Below are 26,119 nucleotides of genomic sequence, written 5' to 3'. Positions count from 1 at the left end.
TTACTTTGATCAATTTTACCAGTTACCTGCCACAGGTCCAAAGGAAAGGAAGAACTTGAGGCATGAATGAATGACTTATGAAGAAGGGAAATAACAACATATATTTATTCAAACACAACTAGGTGTCAGGCCAGAAGTCATTGCTCCTGGTTCTCACAATAACTCTTTGAAACATCTATCTGTCAGTACTTTATAGATGTAAACCAGAGCTGCCTTTGAAGACACATCCACTCAAAATTTTAACTCTACTTTCCTGCCCTCTGGCTTATAAGTTCAGCAAAAGAGCTTGGAAACTAGATATAGAAGAGGCACAGCTGAGATGATGTAACCAGAGAAGATAGGGTGGGCCTAGGAGGTACGAAGCTACTTGGTATGTTGAAGGAGGATTTGAGTTAACTGTGGGCAGAGTCGATTCACAGCTCCAAGTGGAAAACAAAGACAAAGCAGGTCACTGAAAAACAGCAACAAGACAATGAGAACACAAGCTTGAGATATTAAAGAAATGAGGTTAACCTTAAAAACAAAACGGCTACATACACTCCATCATAGTAAGGAACACAGATCAAAAAATTACCAAGATTATTAAAGAGCAGAAGAATATATACATGAACAGATTTTTTTTTTTGGTTCTTTTTTTTCAGAGCTGGGGACCGAACGCAGGGCCTTGCGCTTCCTAGGTAAGCGCTCTACCACTGAGCTAAATCCCCAGCCCCATGAACAGATTTTGAGACAAAGTTTTTCCTCCTGAGGAATACCTTTCATTGCACCAGAAGGTACCATGCACATTACAAGGCAGGAAAGGAACTAATAATCCTACTCAGCTATGACACCTATGAACCACAGCAAAGACCAGTAGGGCACAATAACCCTAAGGGTACAGTACCTGCACTCAGGCACTGGTGGCCACCGAGAGCTCTCTAGTTGGACATAAGACTTGTTCAATAAGAGTTCCCTGGTACTAGAAACCTAGAAGACTATCCAGAGCTAGTGAGTCATGGATCTCAAACAAGAATCTATACCTGCCACTTTACTAAACCAGCATGATTCCTAAAATTGTAAATATTTATAATCCTCACCCCTCATCAAAAATTTCTCTTTGCAACAAAAGGAGAACAATTATAGAAAACAAAATGGATTAAAATGTGGAGAACAAGAGATTGTGTGTACCAATCCCAACCAATCGATCTACATGCCAACAACTGCACTTAAGGCTCAAGGATCACTGCGGAAAGATGGAAGGAAGATGTAAAGCTAGAGGACCAGGGAGTTTGCTGTGAGCTCGTGTCTCCCAGGAATGTCAGAGGAGCTACACCCGGAAAGTCTCACCAAGAAGATCTGAGAGATGATGACACCGCTGTGCATGTTAACATGGAAGAGGATAGCTTGTGGGTTCTCAACCCTACACAAGGAAAGACAGACAACTGGAAAATGCAAGACTAGAAGAAATGGTCCTTCCCAGGGAGTCAGATCTGAGGTCATACACATACGGGTAACATTACACAAACTAAGCAATAGTAACATATACACGGGAACACAATACACATATCACTTTGAACTTCTGACCCTTCTGAGTGTTGGAGGTTATAGGCCTGCATATATATGCAGGGTAAAAACAATTTCTTAAGAGGCCATGAATTTGAGAGAGGAAGTAGAGTGCATGGGAGAGGTTGGAGGGAGAAAAAGGTAGGATAAATGATGTAATTATAGTTTCAAAAATATTATAGCCGGATGGTGGTAGTACATGCCTTTAATCTCAGAACTCTAGTGGCAGAGATAAGTAGATCTTTTTGAGTTCAAAGCCAGTCCAGTCTATCTACAGAGTGAGTTCCAGGACAGTCAGGGATAAAAAAGAAAAACCCGTATCAACATGGCCCCCTAAAACTTATAAAAAGAGAACAGGTTTCTAGCTAGTGATGTGATTTAGTCAGATTATGCCTAGAGGAGAGTCTAAATCCACATGAAACTTTAATGAACATGATTTTTAAACATCTAAATTTGCAATCCATAAAGCCAATCTTGGTTACATAAACCAACCTTTTCTGAGTGTGGCAAATGTTCACAGATTTCAGCTCCAGGCCCTAGAATAGAACAATATGTATTTATTCAGCCCTTATTAAACCACAAGGCATTTTCTAGCAATAAAGCTTGAGCTTTCTTACAGAATTCCACCCACAGGTATATTAAGCATTGTATAAATGTTTGTTGATATAAATATTATTTATAATTATAATAAGACTTTCATTTCTTGGGCTGAGGTATAGCAAAGCTGGTAGACTGCTTGCCTTGGGCTTCTGCCTAGTACTTCCTGAACCCTTCTCCTGGAGTGGTAGTGCGGCCCAGGCCTATAGCCTCGCACTGAGGAGAGGAGTCAGAAGTTGAAGGTCACCCTAGGCCACACAATGAGATCAAGACTAACCAGGGTGCTATCAGACACTTTGGTTCTTCATTCCAAAGAGGAAGGGGTGGGGTGGAAGATTATGTGGTGTTGGAACAGGGTCCATGAATGAATGCAGTTGGAGTTTTGCAGAGAAAATTCTGAGTGCTTGTGGGAAAACTCCAAGAAGAGAAGTCAAGAATCTTGTGAATGTAGAGTCATGTTTCTTCAAAAACATGAACACAGAGTTGTTGTTGGACGCTGCTTTTGGACAGGAATGAGTTTAGTTTGATTTCTCACTACAGTTGTTGATATTTGCTTATATTCCTCTATGGAAAAACCCGTTTTACCATATGAAGCTTCTTCTTGTGATTATATACAGCCTGAACTCATGAGAACTTTACTCATGTGACTTTTCTTAACCCTCAGGGTATAAACTCTCTGATGCGCTGAATAAACACTTTAGTGCGCCTCATTTTCAGGCTCCACTCTCCCAGGTTAAAGGACAATTAGAGTGGTAAACAAAGTGAATCCAAACAGAATTGTAACTATTAGAAATTAGTTGAGCTGAAAATAAACCTATTTCTGTTGTGTTAGTCTATGTATTTCTAACTAGAGAGGAAGGATTTATAACTAGTTTTTTGAGATGCCATCTTCTCTGTGATAGGTAATAGAGCTTAAATGAATTCTAGCTGTCTGGAGTTAAATGAGAATACCTCATGTGGGGCCAAGAGGAATTGGGGATCATCTAGACCCTACTATGGGTGGAATTCACATCCCACGCTGATGCTTCAAATAGTTTCTTTCTCTTGGTTTCTTATTATAGACAAAATCTACACAGTTAACAAAAGTAGGAAGTAATTATCTGCTGAATCTCAATACATCCTTGCAGGCGACAGAGGCTTACCAGGGAAGAAACTAAGCATAAATACACCTGCTAAACTTCACACCACCCCCAAAATCTTGAGGCTGACCCCCAGTCCCACTCCCTCACTCCTCAGGGAGAGGGATAGTGTAGGAAGTAGCTACTTCAGTTGTTTTGGTCTTCAGTGTTTTGCTCCATGTTGACATTTGATAATGAAAGTACAAAAATAAGAGTAAACCTGGCTGCTGTCCTAAAAGAGCTACTCCACTGACTTCTTGGCATTTACATGTATCTGTGACTCCGGTCCTAGTGTACTGACACCAGCTTTTTCCATCACGGGCACCAGGCATCCAAGTGTTACAGTCATAAATGCAAGCAAAACACCCATACACAATGCATGCATACATACATACATACATACATACATACATACATACATACATACATACTTACTTTAAGGGAAGATTAAAATGGCATTCTACTCTTTCACAGGATGACAAGTGGAAGTCAGCCAATATTTTTTTTATTTTTATTTTTTTACTTTTACAACCATTATTTAATTTTACTATTCTTTTAAAAAATTTCATGTCAAGCAGCAATGACAAGTTCTACAACCCATACTTTAAGTCATTAAAAATATTAATAATAAGGCTGGACAGATGAGAACACTGCCTACTATTTAAGAGAAGCCAAGTCTTCGCTCCTATATGGTGATGCACATACTTCTGGAACTCCGGTCCCAGGGCATCTGATTCTGGCTTCTGGCTTCCATAAGCACTGCATGGATGTCATGAACATGCAGACAAACATGCAGGCAAAACACCCATACACATAAAATTAAAAAAAGTCTTAGTACTAATGAATGAAACATATCTTTAATCATCAATGAAGGGAAGGTATATTTTTCTTTGCTTAATTAAATAGTCAGATTTTTGAGAGATTTAAAAAATGAAAAATTCTTTATAATTCCTTTGTATAATAAAGAAAACTTTATAAATAGAAATAAAGAAAAAAATAAAATTAAAAGGACACTTTTCCCTATATTGTCTTTAACAATTTGATCACAAAGAAAATTGACATTTTATAATACCAGCTGCCATTTTAAAAGCTTGATAAATTAATAAAAGAACCTTATAGTAGTATTAGTACCTCATTGAAAAATAAATATTTCAAAGAAACAATATGGTCATAGGGGCTGGAGTGAAGGCTCTTTCAGTAAAATACTTGTTGCATAAACATGAGGACCAGAGTTCAATTCCCAGCACCCACATCAAAGCTGGCTGCAGACAGGAGAATCCCTGGGGCTTGCTTGCTAGATAGTCTGGACAAACTGGCAAGCGGTGAATGACCCAGTCTCAAAACATATGGTGAGCAGTTACTGATAAAGATACTCGATCTCTACCTCTCACTTCAAACATGTGAGAGCATGTATATTCACACATATACATATCTAACACATGAAGACTTGAAAATGACTGCTTCTTTAACATTTAAACATCAATTACAAGTTGAAATTTCTTTAGACAATGAAAATTACAAGTTTAATAGGATTCATTTTTTTACACACCAAACCTTTTTTTTTAACTTGGGGTGGGGCATGCATATTCATTCATATGTGTACATGAGTCTCTGAAGACGAGATTCGACACAGAGTATCAGTCCTTAGGAGCCATCTACCTTATTTTATGATACCAGGAGCTAATTAAGTTGGCTACACTGGTTGACCAGTAAACCCAAAGATCCACCTCCTCAGCATGTGCCAAATCTAGCTTTAATCGTTTGCTATCTATGTGTATGGGTGCTTTGCATAGATATATATCTGTATGCCACATACATCCCTGAAATCTGCAGAGGCCAGAAGAGGTATTAGATCACCCTGTAACCAGAGTCACACACAGTTGTGAGCCACCGTGTGGATATTAAGAACTCTGGAAGAGCACAGACATACCTCTCCCAAGTTTAGCTTCTTTACTGGGTTTTGGGGGGTCAAACTCAGGACAGTGCACACACACACACACACACACACACACACACACACACACACACACAACCTTGCCCACTGAGCCCAGCAGTAGATGTCTTAGAAAGATGAAGCATACCCAACTACAAAGGCTGCACAATGTATCAGTTCTGTTAACAATAATGTTAGCATGAATCACTATTATTTATTTCTTTTATGTTACTGGAAAGTGTTAATACTAAATAATATTTTAAACCCACCACCAAGAGGGCACCAAAAACTGAAGAAGGAAGTTCCTGTCTCTCCCAGGACCAAAGTCAAGAAAGTAGCACTGAAAGGCATCCTCAGTGCACAACCCACCCCCACCACATCCACCTTCTAGCAGCATTAGAGACTGTGATTAGAAAGTGTAAGTCTTACAGCTGAGGAGAAAGGTATCCTGGCAGTCAGGAGCCAAGGAATACCATAAAGTCACACTGTACAACAAACCTCACATAAGAGATTTATTGGGAAAGACACAAGAGGGAGAGTGGCTGCCTCTGCTTATGACAGAACCAGCAAAGAACTGAGCAAGCTCTATATAGGGCTTCTAAGGTGAGGGCAGAGCTTTCCAGGGAGGCCTGTGACTGGTAGGATTCTGTGGCTTCATCTTGTGGCTCAGGGATTAGTGGGTGTCATAGTAAGGGTTTCTATTGCTATGAACAGACACCAGAATCATAGTAATTCTTATAAAGGAAAACATTTCATTGGGGCTGCCTTATATTTTCATAGGTTTAGTCCACAATCATCATGGCAGGGAAAAGGTGGTATGCAGGCTGACATGGTGCTGGAAAAAGAGCTAAGAGTTCTACATCTGGATCTACAGAAGCAGAAAGAAAATGCTTCAGCTTCTGAGATCTCAAAGCTCACACCCTAGTGGACACAGCACCTCTAACAAAGCCACACCTCTTAATAGTGACACTCCCTAAGATCATCCATCACGATCAAGTAGACTTCATCCCAGGGATGAGGGGATGCTTCAACATACAGAAATTCATCAGTGTAATTCACTATATAAACAGACTCAAAGAAAAAAAAACCACATGATCATCTCATTAGATACTGAGAAAGCATTTGACAAAATTCAACACCACTTCAGGAATTTGAGGCCCATGCCTACTGAAACTGATAGAAGAGAAACTGGGAAGAGCCTTGAACACACGGGCACAGGGGAAAATTTCCTGAACACAACTCCAATAGCTATGCTCTTAGATCAGTAATTGACAAGTGGGACCTCATAAAACTGCAAAGCTTCTGTACGGCAAATGACAGTATCAATAGGACAAAACTGCAACCAACAGATGGGGAAAAGATCTGTACCAATCCTACATCTGATAGAGGGCTAATAACCAAAATGTACAAAGAACTCAAACAGGTAGACTCCAAAGAATCAAATACCCCTATTAAAAAATGGACTACAGAGCTAAACAGAGAATTCTCAGCTGAGGAATATTGAATGGCTCAGAAGCACCTAAAGACATGTTCAACAACCTTAGTCATAAGGGAAATGCAAATCAAAACAACCCTGAGATTCCGCCTCACACCAGTCAGAATGGCTAAGATCAAAAACTCCGGCGACAGCAGATGCTGGCAAGGATGTGGAGAAAGAGAAACACTCCTCCATTGTTGTTGGGATTGCAAACTGGTACAACATCTCTGGATATCAGTCTGGAGGTTCTTCAGAAAATTGGACATTGCACTACATGAGAACCCAGCTATGCCACTCCTGGGCATATACCCAAAAGATGCTCCAACATATAACAAGGACACATGTCCCACTATGCTCATAGCAGCCTTATTTGTAACAGCACAAGAAGGACTAAACCATATATGATTCCACCAAACACAGCTGCAAACTGTGATTGGGAAAACTTCAGATGTTTCATTTCCACAGTGACAGATAATACTGGGCAAAAATATTGTATTCCAAATTCTTTGTTCCACTCCACCAAGTAACTGCCATTTTTGCTAAAAGAGAGGGTCTGTATACATTGGTCTGAGACCTGAGATAGATACCTCTAGAAACATACCAGACTTCCCGATGCCTTATAAATTCATCATTTGCTTTTTCATGATATTAAAATATAAAAAGCCCGAGAAACAACATTAGAAGCTGTGGTGGTTTGAATAGTTTTAGCCACCATAGATTCATGTGTCTAAATGCTTGGCTAGAGGGAGTGGCACTATTAGGAGGTGTGACCTTATTGGTGGAAGTGTGTCACTATGTAGGAGGGCTTTGAGGTCTCCTTTGCTCAGACTCTGCCTAGTGTGGAATCCAGTCTCCTTCTGATGCTTGCAGATCACGATATACAACTTAAGCTCCTCTATCACCGAGTCTGCCTGTACCCTTTCCATGCTTCCTGCCATGTTGATAATAGACTGAACCTCTGAAATTGTAAGTCAGACCTAGGTAAATGCTTTCTTTTATAAGAGTTGCCTTGGTCATGGTGTCTCTTCCCAGCAATACAACCCTAAGTCAGACATTAACTATGAAGATTATTGGACACTTAGTTGCTCTTTTCATTAACAGAAGAAGAAATATCTAGCCACAACCATGACTCACATGTTCCTGTGATCAAGTTAGGATAATGCTCTAGAATGACTAGCTTAGCTCAGTTCTACAGCTTTAAACCTGTTATGCCACCACCCCCAACCCCTTTACTCTGCAACATTTTGTTTGAACGCAATTGCGTTAACTCTTATCTCTGAATGTATTTTTCAACTTGGTGCATACAAAACATAAAGAAAATATGAATTTGGGAAAATATGTATATGCCATAGGGAATCACAGCAATATTCTATGATCTACACTGCTTTGATCATTTTTGCTTAATAATTGTATGTTTTAGTGCCTGAGACTTATTTTCCTGCACATGTTTATCAGTGTTAGGAATATTTGTTGTATGGTTTCTCCTTTACCTGTTATAGCCCAAATTTGCAAATTGCTATGAAATTGTTAGTAATGCTTACATGTGGTCCTCATTGGCACTGTGTATGCCAGAGGATGGAATGTAATGAGCAAAATAAAAATGCATTTTAGACATGAAAAAATAGCTTAGTCAGGAACCCAACTACATACCAAAGGCTGCACCTGATAACTAGAACCTAGTGACATCACTTGCTCAAAATAACCAGACACAGTCCTAAAACCCCATGATACCCTCTGGACAGTTATAAGCAGAGAACAAAAGGAATGTTCTGCTCTGCATATCTAGAAAGATGCCACCTTGATCTGCAGCCAATGAGTCGTTTTCTGGTTGTACTTACAACAGTTTAAGCTTCTAAAGGGTCTTTTTGTAACATTACATTTTGTCCCAGAACATTATCTATTAAATTGTACTTGGTCAGTGTGAGAAAAATTTCTCTTGCCATTATGCACTGACTTAAAAATATCAGTGCAAACTCATCCCTTCTATTAGCATATAATAATGATAAAGCAGGGTCATTTAAAACTTTTACTTTTAATAACAGAAGAATCTGGACTGTGGAAAAGCCTCCTTAATTGGCTTTCAGTTATCTGTTACATAGAGAATTAAGTTTCATTTCTTTTTTTTCTCTCCTTTTTTTATTGGATATATTTCTTTATTTACATTTCAAATGTTATCCCCTTTCCTGGTCTCCTGCTCATAAGCTGCCTATCCCTTCCTTTCCCCCTCCCCTTCTATAGGGGTGTTCCCCTCTCCATCCACACCCCTTAACACATACCCCCAACATTCCCCTGCACTGGGGGTCCAACCTTGGCAGGACCATAGGCTTCTCCTTCCAGTGGAGCCCAACAAAGCCATCCTCTACTACATGTGCAGTTGGAGCCATGGGTCAGTCTTTGGGTAGTGGTTTAGTCCCTGGAAGCTCTGGTTGGTTGGCATTGTTGTTCTTATGGGGTTGCAAGCCCCTTCAGCTCTTTCAATCCTTACTCTAATTCCTCCAACGGGTCCCGTTCTCAGTTCAGTGGTTTGATGCTACCGTTCACCTCTGTATTTGACATGCTCTGGTTGTGTCTCTCAAGAGGGATTTATATCTGGTTCATGTCAGCATGCACTTCTTACCTTCATTAATCTTATCTAGTTTTGGTGGCTGTACATATATGGGCCACATGTGAGGCAGGCTCTGAATGGTCATTCCTTCAGGCTCTAAACTTTGCCTACATATCCCCTCCTATGAATATTTTTGTTCCCTCTTTAAGGAAAGAGTGAAGCATCCCCACTTTGGTCATCCTTCTTGAGCTTCATATGGTCTGTGGGGTATATCTTGGCTAATTCGAGCTTTTGAGATAATATCCACTTATTGGAGTACATACCATGTGTGTTTTTCTGTGATTGGGTTACCTCACTCAGGATATTTTCCAGTTCAGTCCATTTGCCTATGAATTTCATGAAATCATTGCTTTTCATAGCTAAGTAGTACTCCACTGTGTACATGAACCACATTTTCTGTATCTATTCCTCTGCTGAAGGGCATCTGGGTTCTTTCCAGCTTCTGGCCATTATAAATAAGGCTGCTATGAACATAGTGGAGCACGTGTCTTTGTTATAAGTTAGAGCATCGTTGGAGTATATACCCAGGACAATTATAGCTGGGTCCTCAGGTAGTGGAATGTCCAATTTTCTGAGGAACCTCCAGACTGATTTCCAGAGTGGTTATACCAGTTTGCAATCCCAACAACAATGAAGGAGTGTTCCTCTTTCTCCACATCCTCGCCAACATCTGCTGTCACCTGAGTTTTTTAATCTTAGTCATTTTGACTGGTGTGAGGTGGAATCTCAGGGTTGTTTTGATTTGCATTTCCCTGATGACTAAGGATGTTGAACATTTCTTTAGGTGCTTCTGAGCCATTCAATATTCCTCAGCTGAGAATTTTTGTTTAGCTCTGTACCCCAATTTTTAATAGGGTTATTTGTCTCTCTGGAATCTACCTATTGAGCTCTTTGTATATTTTGAATATTAGCACTCTATCAGATGTAGGATTGGCAAAAATCTTTTCCCAATCTGTTGGTTGCCATTTAGTTCTAATGAAAGTATCCTTTGCCTTACAGAAGCTTTGCAGTTTTATGAGATCCCATTTGTTGATCCTTGATCTTAGAGCATAAGTCATTGGTGTTTTATTCAGGAAATTTCCCCAGTGCCCATGGGGTTGAGACTTTTCCCCACTTTTTCATCTATTAGAGTGTTTCTGGTTTGATGTGGAGGTCTTTGATCCAAATGGACTTAAGCTTTGTAAAGGGTGGTAAGAATGGTTCAATTTGCATTCTACATGCTGACCTCCAGTTGAACCAGCACCATTTGTTGAAAATGCTATCATTTTTCCACTGCAAGGTTTTAGCTCCTTTGTCAAAGATCAAGTAACCATAGACGTGTGGGTTTATTTCTGGGCCTTCAATTCTATCTAATCCACTGATCTACCTGCCTATCTCTGTACCATACAGTGATTTTTTTTAATTTTAATCACTATTGCTCTGTAATACTGCTTGAAGGCAGGGATAGTGAGCCCCTAGAAGTTCTTTTATTGTTGTATAAATAATAGTTTTTGCTATCCTGGGTTTTTTGTTATTCCCAAAGAATTTGCAAATTGCTCTTTCTATCTCTATGAAGAGTTGAGTTGCAATTTTGATGTGGATTGCATTGAATCTGTAAATTGCTTTTGGCAAAATCGCCATTTTTACAATATTAATCCTGCCAATCCATGAGCTTGGGAGGTCTTTCCATCTTCTGAGATCTTCAATTTCTTTCTTCAGAAACTTGAAGTTTTTGTCATACAGATCTTTCACTTGCTTGGTTAGAGTCACACTGAAGTATTTTATATTATTTGCGACTATTGTGAAGGATGTCATTTCACTAATTTCTTTCTCAGCCTCTTTATCCTTTGAGTAGAGAAAGGCCACTGATTTGAGTTAATTTTATACCCCAACACTTCGCTGAAGTTGTGTATCAGGCTTAGTAGTTCTCTGGTGGATCTTTTGGGGTCATTTAAGTATACTATCACATCATCTGCAAATAGTGATCATTTGACTTCTTCCTTTCCAATTTGTAACCCTTTGACCTCCTTTCGTTGTTTGATTGCTCTGGCTAGAACTTCGAGTACTACATTGAATAAGTAGGTAGAGAATGGGCAGCCTTGTCTAGTCCCTGATTTTAGTAGGATTGCTTCAAGTTTCTCTCCATTTAGTTTGATGTTAGCTACTGGTTTGGTGTATATTGCTTTTACAAGGTTTAGGTATGGGTCTTGAATTCCTGATCTTTCCAGGACTCTTATCATGAAGGGGTGTTGAATTTTGTCAAATGATTTCTCAGCATCTAATGAAATGCTCATGTGGTTTTTATCTTTGAGTTTGTTTACATAGTGGAATATGTTGATGGATTTCTGTGTACTGAAACATCCCTCCATCCTTGGAATGAAGCCTGCTTGATCATGATGGATGATCTTTTTGACGTATTCTTGGATTCTGTTTGCAAGAATTTAAGTATTTTTGCATTGATATTCATAAGGAAAATTGGTCTGGAGTTCTCTTTCTTTGTTGGGTCTTTGTGTGGTTTAGGTATACGTGTAAATTATAGCTTCATAGAAGCAATGTGGTAGTGCTCAATACATTTCTATTTTGTGGAATACTTTGGACAGTGTTGGTATGAGGTCTTCTATGAAGGTTTGCTAGAATTATGATCTAAATCCATCTGGTCCTGGGCTATTATTGGTTGGAAAACTTTTAATAACTGCTTCTATTTCTTGGTATTTGTCTAGAAAATTGTCCATTTCCTTCAGATTTTTCCAGTTTTGTTGAATATAGGCTTTTGTAGTAGGATCTGATGAATTTTTTAAATTTCCTCAGATCCTCTTGTTATATCTCCCTTTTCATTTCTGATTTTGTTAATTTGGATACACTCTCTGTGACCTCTGGTTAGTCTGGCTAAGGGTTTATCTGTCTTGTTGATTTTCTCAAACAACCAGCTCCTGGTTTTCTTCATTCTTTGTATAGTCCTTTTCATTTCTACTTGGTTTATTTCAGCCCTGAGTTTGATTATTGCCTGCCTTCTACTTCTCTTGGGTGTATTTGCTTCTTTTTGTTGTTCTAGAGCTTTTAGGTGTGCTGTCAAGTTGCTTCTGTATGCTCTTTCTCGTTCCTGTTTCTTTTTGGAGGCACTCAGAGCTATGAGTTTTCCTCTTAGCACTGCTTTCATTGTGTCCCATAACTTAGGTATGTTGTGCCTTCATTTTCATTAAATTCTAAAAAGTCTTTAATTTCTTTATTTCTTCCTTGACCACATTATCATTGAGTAGAGCGTTGTAGAACTCCCATGTACATGTGGGCGTTCTGTCGTTATTGATGTTATTGAAGACCAGCCTTAGTCTGTGGTGGTCTGATAGGATGTATGGGATTATTTCTACCTTCCTGTATCTGTTGAACCCTGTTTTGTGACCAATTATATGGTCAATTTTGGAGAAGGTACCATGAAGTGCTAAGAAGAAGGTATAATTTTTGCTTTAGGATGAAATGTTCTATAAATATCTGTTAAATCCACTTGGTTCATAACTTGTTAGTTTTTCTATGTCTGTTTAATTTCTGTTTCCATGACCTGTCCATTAATGAGAGTGGGGTGTTGAAATCTCCTGCTTTTATCATGTGAGGTACAATGTGTGCTTGTGAGCTTTAGTAAGGTTTCTTTTATGGATGTAGGTGCCCTTGCATTTGGTGCATAGATATTTAGGATTGAGAGTTTTAGTGGATTTTTCCTTTGATGAATATGAAGTGTCCTTCCTTACCTTTCTTGATCCCTTTTGGTTAAAAGTTGATTTTATTCGATATTAGAATGGCTAGTCCAGCTTGTTTCTTTGGACCATTTGCTTTTAAAGTTGTTTCCCAGCCTTTTACTCTGGGGTAGTGTCTGTCTTTGACTCTGAGGTCTGTTTCCTCTATGGAGCAAAATGCTGGGTCCTCTTTACGTATCCAGTCTGTTAGTCTATGTCTTTTTATTGGGGAATTGATTCCATTGATGTTGAGAGATATTAAGGAATAGTGATTGTTGCTTCCTGTTATTTTTGCTGTTAGAGGTGGAATTATGTTTGTGTGTCTCTCTTCTTTTGGCTTCATTGCAAAGAGATTAAATTCTTGCTTTTTCTAGGGTGTAGTTTCCCTCCTTGTTTTGGAGTTTTCCATTTATTATCCTTTGTAGGGCTGGATTTGTAGGAAGATATTGTGTAAATTTGGTTTTGTCATAGAATATCTTGGTTTCTCCATCTATGGTAATTGAGAGTTTTGCTGAATATAGGTTGTCTCCGATGTCAGCTTGTCTTGCTGTTTCTGACAGTGGCCTGATCCTCCTGTAGGCCTGAGTATCAGCATGCCTGTAGACCTCTTTTCCTGTTTTCTTTGAGCCATTTCTGGGAACAGAGTGCTCTGCTCTCAGGTTTGTAGGCACTCCTGGTGACTGTCTTTTAGCTCTTGGCACAGCAGGAATCAGAAGGGTACTGCCCCTGACTGCTCCTAGATTCCTGCACCCAGGGGCTACAGGTGGCACTAGGTGATTGATTCCCTCTTGGGTTGGGAATGTGGGCAGAGTGTAGTCTCCTCTGCTTTCTCACAAGTGTCTGCACTTCTGAGGGTCCAACTCTCTCCCCCATGGGAATTGGGTGCAGTTTGACCAGTTCAGTACAGTTCCAGGCACAGACCGGAACCATAGTTACCTGCTGCTGACTCTTCCTATACTCCTGTGTCCAGAGGCACTATCAGTTTCCTCTTGGGACAGGGATATGGCAAAGCTGGGCAGAAGTGGCACTCTGTCCTGCGGTCTCAGGATGGTCCACACTTCTGAATGTTCAGCTTTCTCCTCCCAAGTTTCATTTCTTATATGATTTTATATGTCCCACTGGTGCTATGTAATTGGTCTTTCCCTTTGTTGGCATAATTCTTACTTTCTTCAAGGGTACCTGACTTACTCCATTTTCTTTTTTTTCTACTTATAGTAACAAAAATATATTATACTTTATGAACATACTTATTAAATAAAGTGGGCTACAGTGTAGTTCAATGCCCGGTCAGCATACATGAGGCTCTGAATTCAATCCCTAAATATGAAAAGGTGAAAAAGAAAACAGTGCACGCATTAACGGGTCCCTACTTTCAAGTCACAGAAAGTTTAGTGTCTTATTTTAATCACTCTTGGATTCAGACAACCACTTATACATTTTATGATTTTAAGTATTATGCAGTCTAGAAAATATTCTTCCATGCACTAAAATCTACTGTTTTTACCCCTATATTTAAGTTGTCATAGCATAGCTAGTAGAAGCAAGAACAGATTATGCTTTTATTTTTTCAGCACTGTCCGCAGACATCTTGAAAAAGTCCTTGTTTTTCATCCTTCAGATATGACTTGTTATCTTCACACTTTAAGAAATATCCGTGATCTTGTATTTAGAATTCATACAACATTTATATAGCATCTAATAAATGTTTATTAGAAACATGAAAAATAACATATATTAAAAGCTAGGCAGTAGAAGTACATGTTTGGGTAGTTAATACCAAAAATAGTAATATAAAGTGTAAGTTTATGAATGTTTTTTATCATGTCCTTGTACCTATTTCTTTTAACCTGGGTATCATTTGTTGGGGGTTTGATGCAGGGTCCACTGCAGGACCCTGACAACAGTTTGGTTTTTTGATGGGTCAATAAACAGCCAGCGAACAATGCCTGGGCAGAGTGAGAGAGATGGGACTTTTAGGATTCCTGGGCAAGAAATGCAGGGGAGGAGAAGAAGGGTTTCTGCCCTGAGAGGGGTGTAGGACAGAATATGCCATGAAGAGGAAGGAGGGTGAGACAGCTTAAATGTAGGTGCAAAGGGAAATCAGCCCCATATTGGGGTAGAGCAGTAGGTAGCTGCCCAGAATGAAACAGAGCAGCAAAGATAAAACATAGATTTAGAAAGTGTTACCTCGAGAATACCAGAGGGGAGTATATGCTACCCAAGTAGAGGTTTGGAAGTACCCAACCAATGAGCTGGTCAAAAATATAAAGGGTGTGTGTGTGTGTGTGTGTGTGTGTGTGTGTGTGTGTGTGTTCATTCACGAATTCAGAGCTCTTGGGCAGATGCAGAGCTGTGCATGCACCTGCTGGAAGCACAGAACAGCTGAACAATTCACTACTACAATCATTGGCCACTATGCATATTTACTCTGCTGTCAAACACTAGGTAAAATATCACTAGTAAGATACCTCAATACTAAAGGGGAAAATGGCTAAATGAGTCTATGTGAGGTATAGATAAATTTCAATAAGGTCATGAAGAGACAGAGCAATTATCATTCTCCAATATAATTCCTCCAAATCAAAAGAGAAGAGTACACATTTATAACAGTAGATACAGGTTGCAATTACTCCGTTTCTCCAATAGGGAGTCTACACACAAAGGTCAGCAATGACTTGATTTCAAACTTAAACACTAGCCTAGCTATAAATCCATATTCAATCAGGTCTTCTACTCTTTTTTTCTTATTTATTCATTTATTTATCTTTACTTATTCCCTTTACACCCTGCTTACTGCCCCCTTCCCAGTTACTCCCTCCCACAATTCTTCCCTCCCTCCCCTTCTCCTCTGAAAGCATGGGCCCTACCTGGGTATCGACCCCACCCTGACCCTTCAAGTCTCTGCAAGGCTAGGCACATCATCTCTCACTGAGGCCAGACAAGGAAGTCCAGCTCAAAGAACATAACCACACACAGGCAACAGCTTTTGGAGTAGCCCCCCTCCTCCTATTCCAATTGTTAGGGGGCTCACTTGAAGGACATCTTCTAGTCTTAAAGATTCTCTTATGTGTTGATATTCATGAAAGCTTACCTCCAGTAGTTTGGTGACTCCATGAAACTTCGGGGTGAGGAACTGACACAGAGAATACTGGCAATTCTTTTCTAGTTCTAAAAAAATACATTAACTAATCAACAAAAGCAGACTTTTTAAATGCAAAGAAAACAATGTTGGCTATATCATTCTATTATCATTGCAATTATTATCAATTTCTTAAAGTGAATCCAAAAGTACTAAAAAGGCTGGATAACCTCAGGGATAGAAACAATCTTAACTACATTTAGGCTTGAGAGATGACTGTCTACCAAATAAGGGTGCTAAGCTTAGAGAAAATGGTTCTACCTTCAAATGAGGGCTTGGCATTAGAATTTTGATGACATAAGTAAATGTCATGTGAGAAATTTCTCAGCTACTATTTGCTACTTTTGTATTGCATAGCAAATATGAAGGAGGAGTAAAAAAATCAAAAGAAAAAAGATTAAAACTAAATAAAGGTCATGTCTAATCTGCAATTATAACCTGATACTTTGGGGTAATTAAAAACTGACAGAAAAATACAATCAGCCAGCTACTTTATTTCTTCATAGTAATTTATTGAATAAATACCAAGGGCATTTTCCTGTTTTAAAATAAAAAAATAACCTCTTGTTTCAGGTGTTTTAACAATAATTTTTAACGTATTAGGCATTGTTATTTAAATCCTATGGAAGAATACCAAATAGAGCATTTTCTCCTGTCCAAAAGTGCCCAATAGAAGTTAGGTTGAAAATGCTGATTAAGCACTTCAGACAGAATGATAATTTCTGTAAAGCTAACAGGAAAGAATGGTATACTTAAAGAAGAATAAAGTAACTGAAAACAAAATAAATACACAGGTTTTAATCAACATGAGAACTGCCTTCCTTAATTTTAAGAACTGAACTAAGAGTATTAAGACAAGATAAATGTCCAGTCTAGATGAGCAAATCAACAAATTATAAGTCGTACAATAAAATATCCCTCAAAGCACTTTAATTACGTAACATGGTAAATAATTTTGTGTACACTGTTTAAAACAAACCAAATAAACAGACACTATTTTATTTATAAAATTTAAAAAGAATTTATGCTAAAAGACAATGATATAAGAAAATAACTACAATAAATTGTTTGTTTAAAAATTAAAAACATCTGAACTAAACCAGTCCCATAGCTCCTTGTACCCAAGTCCCATGTGGGAGAGAGCTGGACCCTCAGAAGAGAGGACAATCCTGAGAACTCAGAGGAGACAACTACTTTCTGCTTACATTCCTGACCCAACTGCCTAGTGCCATCTTTGCCCTCTGGGTATAGTGACCTAGGAGCAGTCAGGAGCAGGACCTTCCAGTTTCTGCCTGTGTCAAGAGCTGACAGCCAGTCTCCAGGAGCACCTACACACCTGAGAGCAGAGCTAAGATCAACTCCTTTGTGCCAAGCAACCTACCTGGAGGATTCAGGTGACATAAACCCAGGAGCAGCTCTCTGCTCCCAGATCCACCTGAAAGAAAAAAGGTCTACAGGAGTCCTGACACTCAGGCCTACAGGAGGGTCAAGCCACTGTCAGAAACAGCAAGAGAAGCTGACACCAGAGACAACCTGATGGCGAGAAGCAAGCGCAGGAACCTAAGCAACAGAAACCAAGACTACTTGGCATCATCGGAGCCCAGTTCTCCCACCAAAGGAAATACTGGATAGCCAAACACACCGGAAATGAAAGACTTAGATTTAAAATCACATTTTATGATAATGATGGAGGACTTTAAGAAGAACATAAATAACTCCCTTAAAGAAATACATGAAAACACAAGTAAACAAGTAGAAGCCCTTAAAGAGGAAACACAAAAATCCCTTAAAGAATTACAGGAAACACAACCAAACAGGTGAAGGAATTGAACAAAACCATCCACGATTTAAAAATGGAAAAAGAAACAATAAAAAAAAAGCACAAAGGGAGACAACATTGGAGATAGAAAAGATCAGGAGTCATAGATGCAAGCATCACCAAACATAATACAAGACATAGAAGAGAGAATCTCAGGGGCAGATAATACCATAGAAAATATTGATACAACCATCAAAAATAATGTAAAACACAAAAGGTTCCAAACCAAAACATCCAGGAAATCCAGGACACAATGAGAAGATCAAACCTAAGGATAATAGATATAGAGGAGAGTGAAGATTCCCAACTTAAAGGGCCAGTAAATATCTTCAAGAAAATTGTAGAAGAAAATTTCCCTAACCTAAAGAAAGAGATGCCCATAAACATACAAGATGCCTACAGAACTCCAAATAGATAGGACCAGAAGTGAAATTCCTCCCATCACATAATAGTCAAAACATCAAACATATTAGACAAAAAAGGAATATTAAAAGCAGTAAGGGGAAAAGGACAAGTAACATATAAAGGCAGACCTAGCAGAATTATACCAGACTTCTCACCAGAGACTATGAAAGCCAGAAGATCCTGGACAGATGTCATACAGACCCTAAGAGAACACAAATGCCAGCCCAGGTTACTTTATCCAGCAAACTCTCAATTAACAGATGGAGAAACCAAGATATTTATGACAAAATCAAATTTACACAATATCTTCCTACAAATCCAGCGCCACAAAGGATAATAAATGGTAAAGCCCAACATAAGGAGGCAAGCTACACCCTAGAAAAAGCAAGAAACTAATCATCTTGGCAACAAAACAAAGAAAAAAAAAGCACACAAACATAATCTCACATCCAAATATGAATATAACAGGAAGCAATAATCACTATTCCTTAATATCTCTCAACATCAATGGCCTCAACTCCCCAATAAAAAGACATATAACAAACTGGATACGCAATGAGGACCCTGCATTCTGCTGCCTACAGGAAACACACCTCAGAGACAAAGAAAGACACTACCTCAGAGTAAAAGGCTGGAAAACAACTTTCCAAGCAAATGGTCTGACAAAGCAAGCTGCAGTAGCCATTAGAATATCAAATAAAATCGATTTTCAACCAAAAGTCATCAAAAAATATAAGGAAGAACACTTCATATTCATCAAAGGAAAAATCCACCAAGATGAACTCTCAATTCTAAATATCTATGCTCCAAATACAAGGCCAACTACATACATAAAAGAAACCTTACTAAAGTTCAAAGCACACATTGCACCTCACACAATAATAGTAGGAGATTTCAACACCCCACTCTCATCAATGGACAGATCACGGAAACAGAAATTAAACAGAGACATAGACAGACTAAGAGAAGTCATGAACCACATTAACAGATATTTATAGAACATTCTATCCTAAAACAAAAGGATCTACCTTCTTCTCACCACCTCATGGTACTTTCTCCAAAATTGACCATATAATTGGTCATAAAACAGGCCTCAACAGATACAGAAAGATAGAAATAATCCCATGCATCCTACCAGACCACCACGGGCTAAAGCTGGTCTTCAATAACAGTAAGGGAAGAACGCCCACATATACATGGAAGTTGAACAATGCTCTACTCAATGATAACCTGGCCAAGGAAGAAATAAAGAAAGAAATTAAAGACTTCTTAGAATTTAATGAAAATGAAGGTACAACATACCCAAACTTATGGGACACAATGAAAGCTGTGCTAAGAGGAAAACCCATAGCTCTGAGTGCCTGCAGAAAGAAACAGGAGACAGCATATATCAGCAGCTTGACAGCACACCTAAAAGCTCTAAAACAAAAAGAAGCAAATACACCCAAGAGGGGAGGAAGGCAGGAAATAATCAAACTCAGAGCTGAAATCAACCAAGTAGAAACAAAAAGGACTATACAAAGAATCAACAGAACCAAAAGTTCAATCAAGAAGATAGATATACCCTTAGCCAGACTAAGGAGAGGACACAGAGTGTATCCAAATTAACAAAATCAGAAATGAAAAGGGAGACATAACTACAGAACCAGAGGAAATTCAAAAAATCATCAGATCCTACTACAAAAGCCTATATATTCAACAAAACTTGAAAATCTGCAGGAAATGGACAATTTCCTAGACAGATACCAGGTACCGAAGTTAAATCAGGAACAGATAAACCATTTAAACAACCCCATAACTCCTAAAGAAATAGAAGCAGTCATTAAAGGTCTCCCAACCAAAAGGAGCCCAGGTCCAGATGGGTTCAGTGCAGAATTCTATCAGACCTTCATAGAAGACCTCATACCAATATTATCCAAACTATTCCACAAAATTGAAACAGATGGAGCTCTACCGAATTCCTTCTATGAAGCTACAATTACTCTTATATCTAAACCACACAAAGAGCCAACAAAGAAAGAGAACTCAGGCCAATTTCCCTTATGAATATCAACGCAAGAATACTCAATAAAATTCTGGCAAACCGAATCCAAGAGCACATCAAAACAATCATCCACCATGATCAAGTAGGCTTCATCCCAGGCATACAGGGATGGTTTAATATATGGAAAACCATCAACGTGATCCATTATATAAACAAACTGAAAGAACAAGACCACATGATCATTTCATTGGATGCTGAGAAAGCATTTGACAAAAATCAACACCCCTTCATGATAAAAGTCCTGGAAAGAACAGGAATTCAAGGTCCATACCTAAACATAGTAAAAGCCATATACAGCAAACCAGTAGCTAACATTAAACTAAATGGAGAGAAATGTGAAGCAATACCACTAAAATCAGGGACTAGACAAGGCTGTCCACTCTTTCCCTACTTATTCAATATAGTTCTTGAAGTTTTAGCCAGAGCAATCAGACAACAAAAGGAGATCAAAGGGATACAGATTGGAAAAGAAGAAGTCAAAATATCACTATTTGCAGATGATATGATAGTATATTTAAGTGATCCCAAAAGTTCCACCAGAGAACTACTAAACCTGATAAACACCTTGAGCAAAGTGGCTGGGTATAAAATTAACTCAAATAAATCAGTAGCCATCCTCTACACATAAGAGAAACAAGCCGGGGTTGGGGATTTAGCTGAGTGGTAGAGCACTTGCCTAGGAAGCGCAAGGCCCTGGGTTCGGTCCCCAGCTCTGAAAAAAAGAACCAAAGAGAGAGAGAGAGAGAGAGAGAGAGAGAGAGAGAGAGAGAGAGAGAGAGAGAGAGAGAGAGAGAGAGAGAGAGAGAGAGAGGGAGAGAGGGAGAGAGGGAGAGAGGGAGAGAGGGAGAGAGGGAGAGAGAGAGAGAAACAAGCCAAGAAAGAAATTAGGGAAATGACACCCTTCATAATAGTTCCAAATAATATAAAATACCTCGATATGACTTTAACCAAGCAAGTGAAAGATCTGTATAATAAGAACTTCAAGCCTTTGAAGAAAGAAATTGAAGAAGATCTCAGAAGATGAAAAGATCTCCCATGCTCATGGATTGGCAGGATTAATATAGTGTAATGGCCATTTTACCAAAAGCGATCTACAGATTCAATGCAATCCCCATCAAAATACCAATCCAATTCTTCAGAGAGTTAGACAGAACAATTTCCAAATTTATATGGAATAACAAAAAACCCAGGATAGCTAAAACTATCCTCAACAATAAAAGGACTTCTGAGGGAATCACTATCCCTGAACTCAAGCAGTATTACAGAGCAATAGTGATAAAAAACTGCATGGTATTGGTACAGAGACAGACAGATAGACAAGTGGAATAGAATTGAAGACCCAGAAATGAACCCACACACCTATGGGCACTTGATTTTTGACAAAGGAGCCAAAACCATCCAATGGAAAAAAGATAGCATTTTCAGCAAATAGTGCTGGTTCACCTGGAGGTCATCATGTAGAAGAATGCAGATTGATCCATGCTTATCACCCTGTACAAAGCTTAAGTCCAAGTGGATCAAGGACCTCCACATCAAACCAGATACACTCAAACTAATAGAAGAAAAGGTGGGGAAGCATCTCAAACACATGGGCACTGGAGAAAATTTCCTAAACAAAACACTAATGGCTTATGCTCTAAGATCAAGAATCGACAAATGGGATCTCATAAAACTGCAAAGCTTCTGTAAGGCAAAGGATACTGTGATTAGGACAAAACAGCAACCAACAGATTGGGAAAAGATCTTTACCAATCCTACAACAGATAGAGGCCTTATATCCAAAATATACAAAGAACTCAAGAAGTTAGACCGCAGGGAGACAAATAACCCTATTAAAAATGGGGTTCAGATCTAAACAAAGAATTCACAGCTGAGGAATGCTGAATGGCTGAGAAACACATAAAGAAATGTTCAACATCTTTAGTCATAACGGAAACGCAAATCAAAACAACCCTGAGACTTCAACCCACACCAGTGAGAATGGCTAAGATCAAAAACTCTGATGACAACAGATGCTGGCGAGGATGTGGAGAAAGAGGAACACTCCTCCATTGTTGGTGGGATTGCATACTGGTACAACCATTCTGGAAATCAGTCTGGAGGTTCCTCAGAAAATTGAACTACCTGAAGACCCAGCTATACCTCTCTTTTGGGCATATACCCAAAAGATGCCCCAACATATAACAAAGACACATGCTCCACTATGTTCATAGCAGCCTTATTTATAATAGCCAGAAGCTGGAAAGAACCCAGATGCCCTTCAACAGAGGAATGGATACAGAAAATGTGGTACATCTACACAATGGAATATTACTCAGCTATCAAAAACAATGACTTTATGAAATTCATAGGCAAATGGATGGAACTGGAAAACATCATCCTGAGTGAGGTAACCCAATCACAGAAAAACACACATGGTATGCACTCATTGATAAGTGGATATTAGCTCAAATGCTCAAATTACCCTAGATGCACAGAACACATGAAACTCAAGACAGATGACCAAAATGCGAATGCTTCACTCCTTCTTTAAAAGGGGAAGAAGAATACCCTTGGCAGGGAATAGAGAGGCAAAGATTAAAACAGAGACTGAAGGAACACCCATTCAGAGCCTGCCCCACATGTGGCCCATACATGTACAGCCATCCAATTAGACAAGATGGATGAAACAAAGAAGTGCAGGCCGACAGGAGCCGGATGTAGATCGCTCCTGAGAGACACAGCCAGAATACAGCAAATACAGAGGCGAATGCCAGCAGCAAACCACTGAACTAAGAACAGGACCCCCGTTGAAGGAATCAGTGAAAGAACTGGAAGAGCTTGAAGGGGCTCGAGACCCCATATGAACAACAATGCCAAGCAACCAGAGCTTCCAGGGACTAAGCCACTACCTAAAGACTATACATGGACTGACCCTGGACTCTGACCCCATAGGTAGCAATGAATATTCTAGTAAGAGCACCAGTGGAAGGGGAAGCCCTGGGTCCTGCTAAGACTGAACCCCCAGTGAACTAGACTGTTGGGGGGAGGGCGGCAATGGGGGGAGGATGGGGAGGGGAACACCCATAAAGAAGGGGAAGGGAGAGGCTAGGGGGATGTTGGCCCTGAAAGCAGGAAGGGGAATAACAATTGAAATGTAAATAAGAAATCCTCAATTAATAAAGATGGAAGAAAAAGAAGATCAAGGGAAAGGAGGACATAGTTTTCTGAAACTTCTGAATACAGTGGTTATTGGTTAATGCAGGGACATATCACTGTTCAAAATGCTGGCAATAAGCAACTGTGAAAGCTCAGCTATAGAGGGGACAGTTCTATCAACATCCCCACCAAGGCTCAGGGGATATTAAACACTGCCATCCTGTCCTTTAGATATAGCATACTATTGCACACATGAACCCACAGCATGGGTGGGTACCCATGTAAGACTTACACAAGATGAAGGCAATTTAAAATTCTAGAATGGTGGGAGGAGAGGCTACTGAGGTCTTAACCCTATTTGGGGTGCTATAGGCAGTTGATGGCTGCTGGGAGATAGTAACTTTTTGTTTAGGAGTGTGGCCACTGAAAGGTTGTTATGCCCTAGCTGATGACCCTAAACACATAAACATATGGGCAGCACTAACTGCACTCGGTGGGTTAAAAGTTTTCAAATTGTAAACAGAGAACATGGGCTGTCGAGATGACTCAGTGGTTAAGAGCACTGACTGCTCTTCCAGAGGTCCTGAGTTCAAGTCCCAGCAACCACATGGTGGCTCACAACCATCTGTAAAGGGATCTGACGCCCTCTTCTGGTGTGTCTGAAGACAGCTATATAGTGCACTCATATAAATAAAATAAATAATAAAAAAACAGAGGACATGAAGTTAGGGAATATGTAGTACTAAGGTGTGGGTATGATCAAGACACGCTGCATAAATTTTTTATGGAATAAATATAAAACATTGAGCTTTTTCATTGGCAACAATAATTATTACTTGTTTTTCTTGAAATGGCCAGCTTACTTTATTCATTTTAAAAATACTTATTTATAATTATGTGTATGCATTTGTGTATGAGAATGTACAGGAGTGCTGATCCCTACAAAGGGTAGAGAAAGAAGTCAGATCTCCTGGCCCTGTCTTTATAGGTGGTCTGGAACAACCCGACACAGGGGCTAGGAAGTGAGTGTGGCTTCGCTGCAAGAGTAGTGTGTATCCTTAACCACTAGACATACAACTGATTGTGAAGAACTAGTTCATCAATCATTCTTTTGAATTTTTAAGTGGATTTTATGATGTTTGCAACTAAAGCAACTACATTTATGTTTCTCTTGTGACTATTTCACACTGCACAGAAGTGCTTTAATCCTACCACAAGTTTTGCCACATGGAACACTGAAAAGATATACACTTAAAAGTAGACACCTCATGAAAGCCAGCAACTTTTTTATTTCCAGACAACTTAAGTAAATTTAGCATCATGTGCTTTTTACAGTTAGCACACGGCACTAAGAAAACCAAGATGACTACTAGTATTGTTTGGTACTGCTCCCTTGGTTCCTGCTAAGGCCCTTCAGCATGTTATCACTGCTTAGCACTGTTGGTGCAAATATAAACCCCACAGAAAGGGGCAAATAATGGTAGTATTATTAAGAAAATAGTTTTCCCAGGTCACTTAAAAGAACCTCAGGAACTACCAGGGAGCCTACAAGCCGTATTTGAGAACCACTGTTTTTAAAGAACTGAGAGAATATAAAGTCCCATTACTGCAGTGACTACAAAACCTTCATGCTATGCTATAAACTCACTGTTTAAATAAGAGTAGCAGACACAATCAAGTTAGTTTAATCTAATTCAAGTTTTCATTAAACTTGAAATTAAATTTATCTTGAAAATACTTATAAAACTACCTATATTTACCCTACTAATATTCCAGAACATATAACTTTAAAAGTCTCATAAAAACAAAGACTCGGGGTTGGGGATTTAGCTCAGTGGTAGAGCGCTTGCCTAGCAAGCGCAAGGCCCTGGGTTCGGTCCCCAGCTCCGAAAAAAGAAAAAAGAAAAAAAAAAAAAACAAAGACTCAGTTATGAAAAAAATAACAAAATAGATACCCTATAATGTAATAAAGCCACAAGTCATCATACTTAACTGTAACAGAACTTGATTTTGTGTTGTTTCATCCTGAGGATCCTAGGGGGAAAAAAGAGTAGGGTTATTTTGCTTGTTTTTCTGAAACTAAGAAATTATAATCTAATGAAACAAACAAAAATCCAGAGATTTCTTACCTTAGTGTTTCTTAGCTTTTTAATTTTTAATTTTTCAAGATTATAATATAGTTATATCATATCCTCCTTACTTTCCTCCCTTTAAACCTTCCCTTACATCCTTTGGCTCTTTTAAATTGATGGTCTCTTCTCTTTTTCATTAATTGTTGTTATGTATGTGTAAGCGTGTACATGCATGCGTGTGAGTGTGTGTGTGTGAGTGTGTGTGTGAGTGTGTGTGTGTAAGTGTGTGAGTGTGTGTGAGTGTGTGTGTGAGAGTGTGTGTGTGAGCGTGTGTGTGTGTGAGTGTGTGTGTGTGAGTGTGTGTCCCTAAATATATAAGTATAACTTGCTCGGTCTCTAGAGTGTTTTGAACAACCAATCAGTGTGCTCCTTCTTAGGGAAGACTCTCTCTCCCACTCTCATCATTCCTCATTTGCCTGGAGTTCTTTGAATAGGGCTGGAGCCTTGGAAGCTTTTTTATAGTGGA

The 26,119-nt window shown here is 39.1% G+C and overlaps 1 protein-coding gene across 1 annotated transcript in view; it reads right to left on the bottom strand.

Annotated features, from left to right (window-relative positions):
• Ankrd31 (ankyrin repeat domain 31) overlaps positions 1–26,119 on the bottom strand; it is a 148,953-nt gene that overhangs the window by 112,251 nt on the left and 10,583 nt on the right. Inside the window, exons 4-6 of the mRNA XM_087639036.1 lie at positions 25,515–25,555; positions 16,068–16,144; positions 2,035–2,078 (exon numbers count right to left, since the gene is read on the bottom strand). Of these exons, the coding sequence (XP_087495162.1) occupies positions 2,035–2,078; positions 16,068–16,144; positions 25,515–25,555 (162 nt within the window). The remainder of the gene's footprint in view (positions 1–2,034; positions 2,079–16,067; positions 16,145–25,514; positions 25,556–26,119) is intronic.

The sequence above is a fragment of the Rattus norvegicus genome, chromosome 2 (genome assembly GCF_021556685.1).
Source record: "Rattus norvegicus strain SHRSP/BbbUtx chromosome 2, alternate assembly SHRSP_T2T, whole genome shotgun sequence".
NCBI classification, from domain to species: domain Eukaryota; kingdom Metazoa; phylum Chordata; class Mammalia; order Rodentia; family Muridae; genus Rattus; species Rattus norvegicus.
The sequence above is the reverse complement of the archived record's forward strand: the minus strand, read 5'-3'. Positions and strand labels throughout refer to the sequence as shown.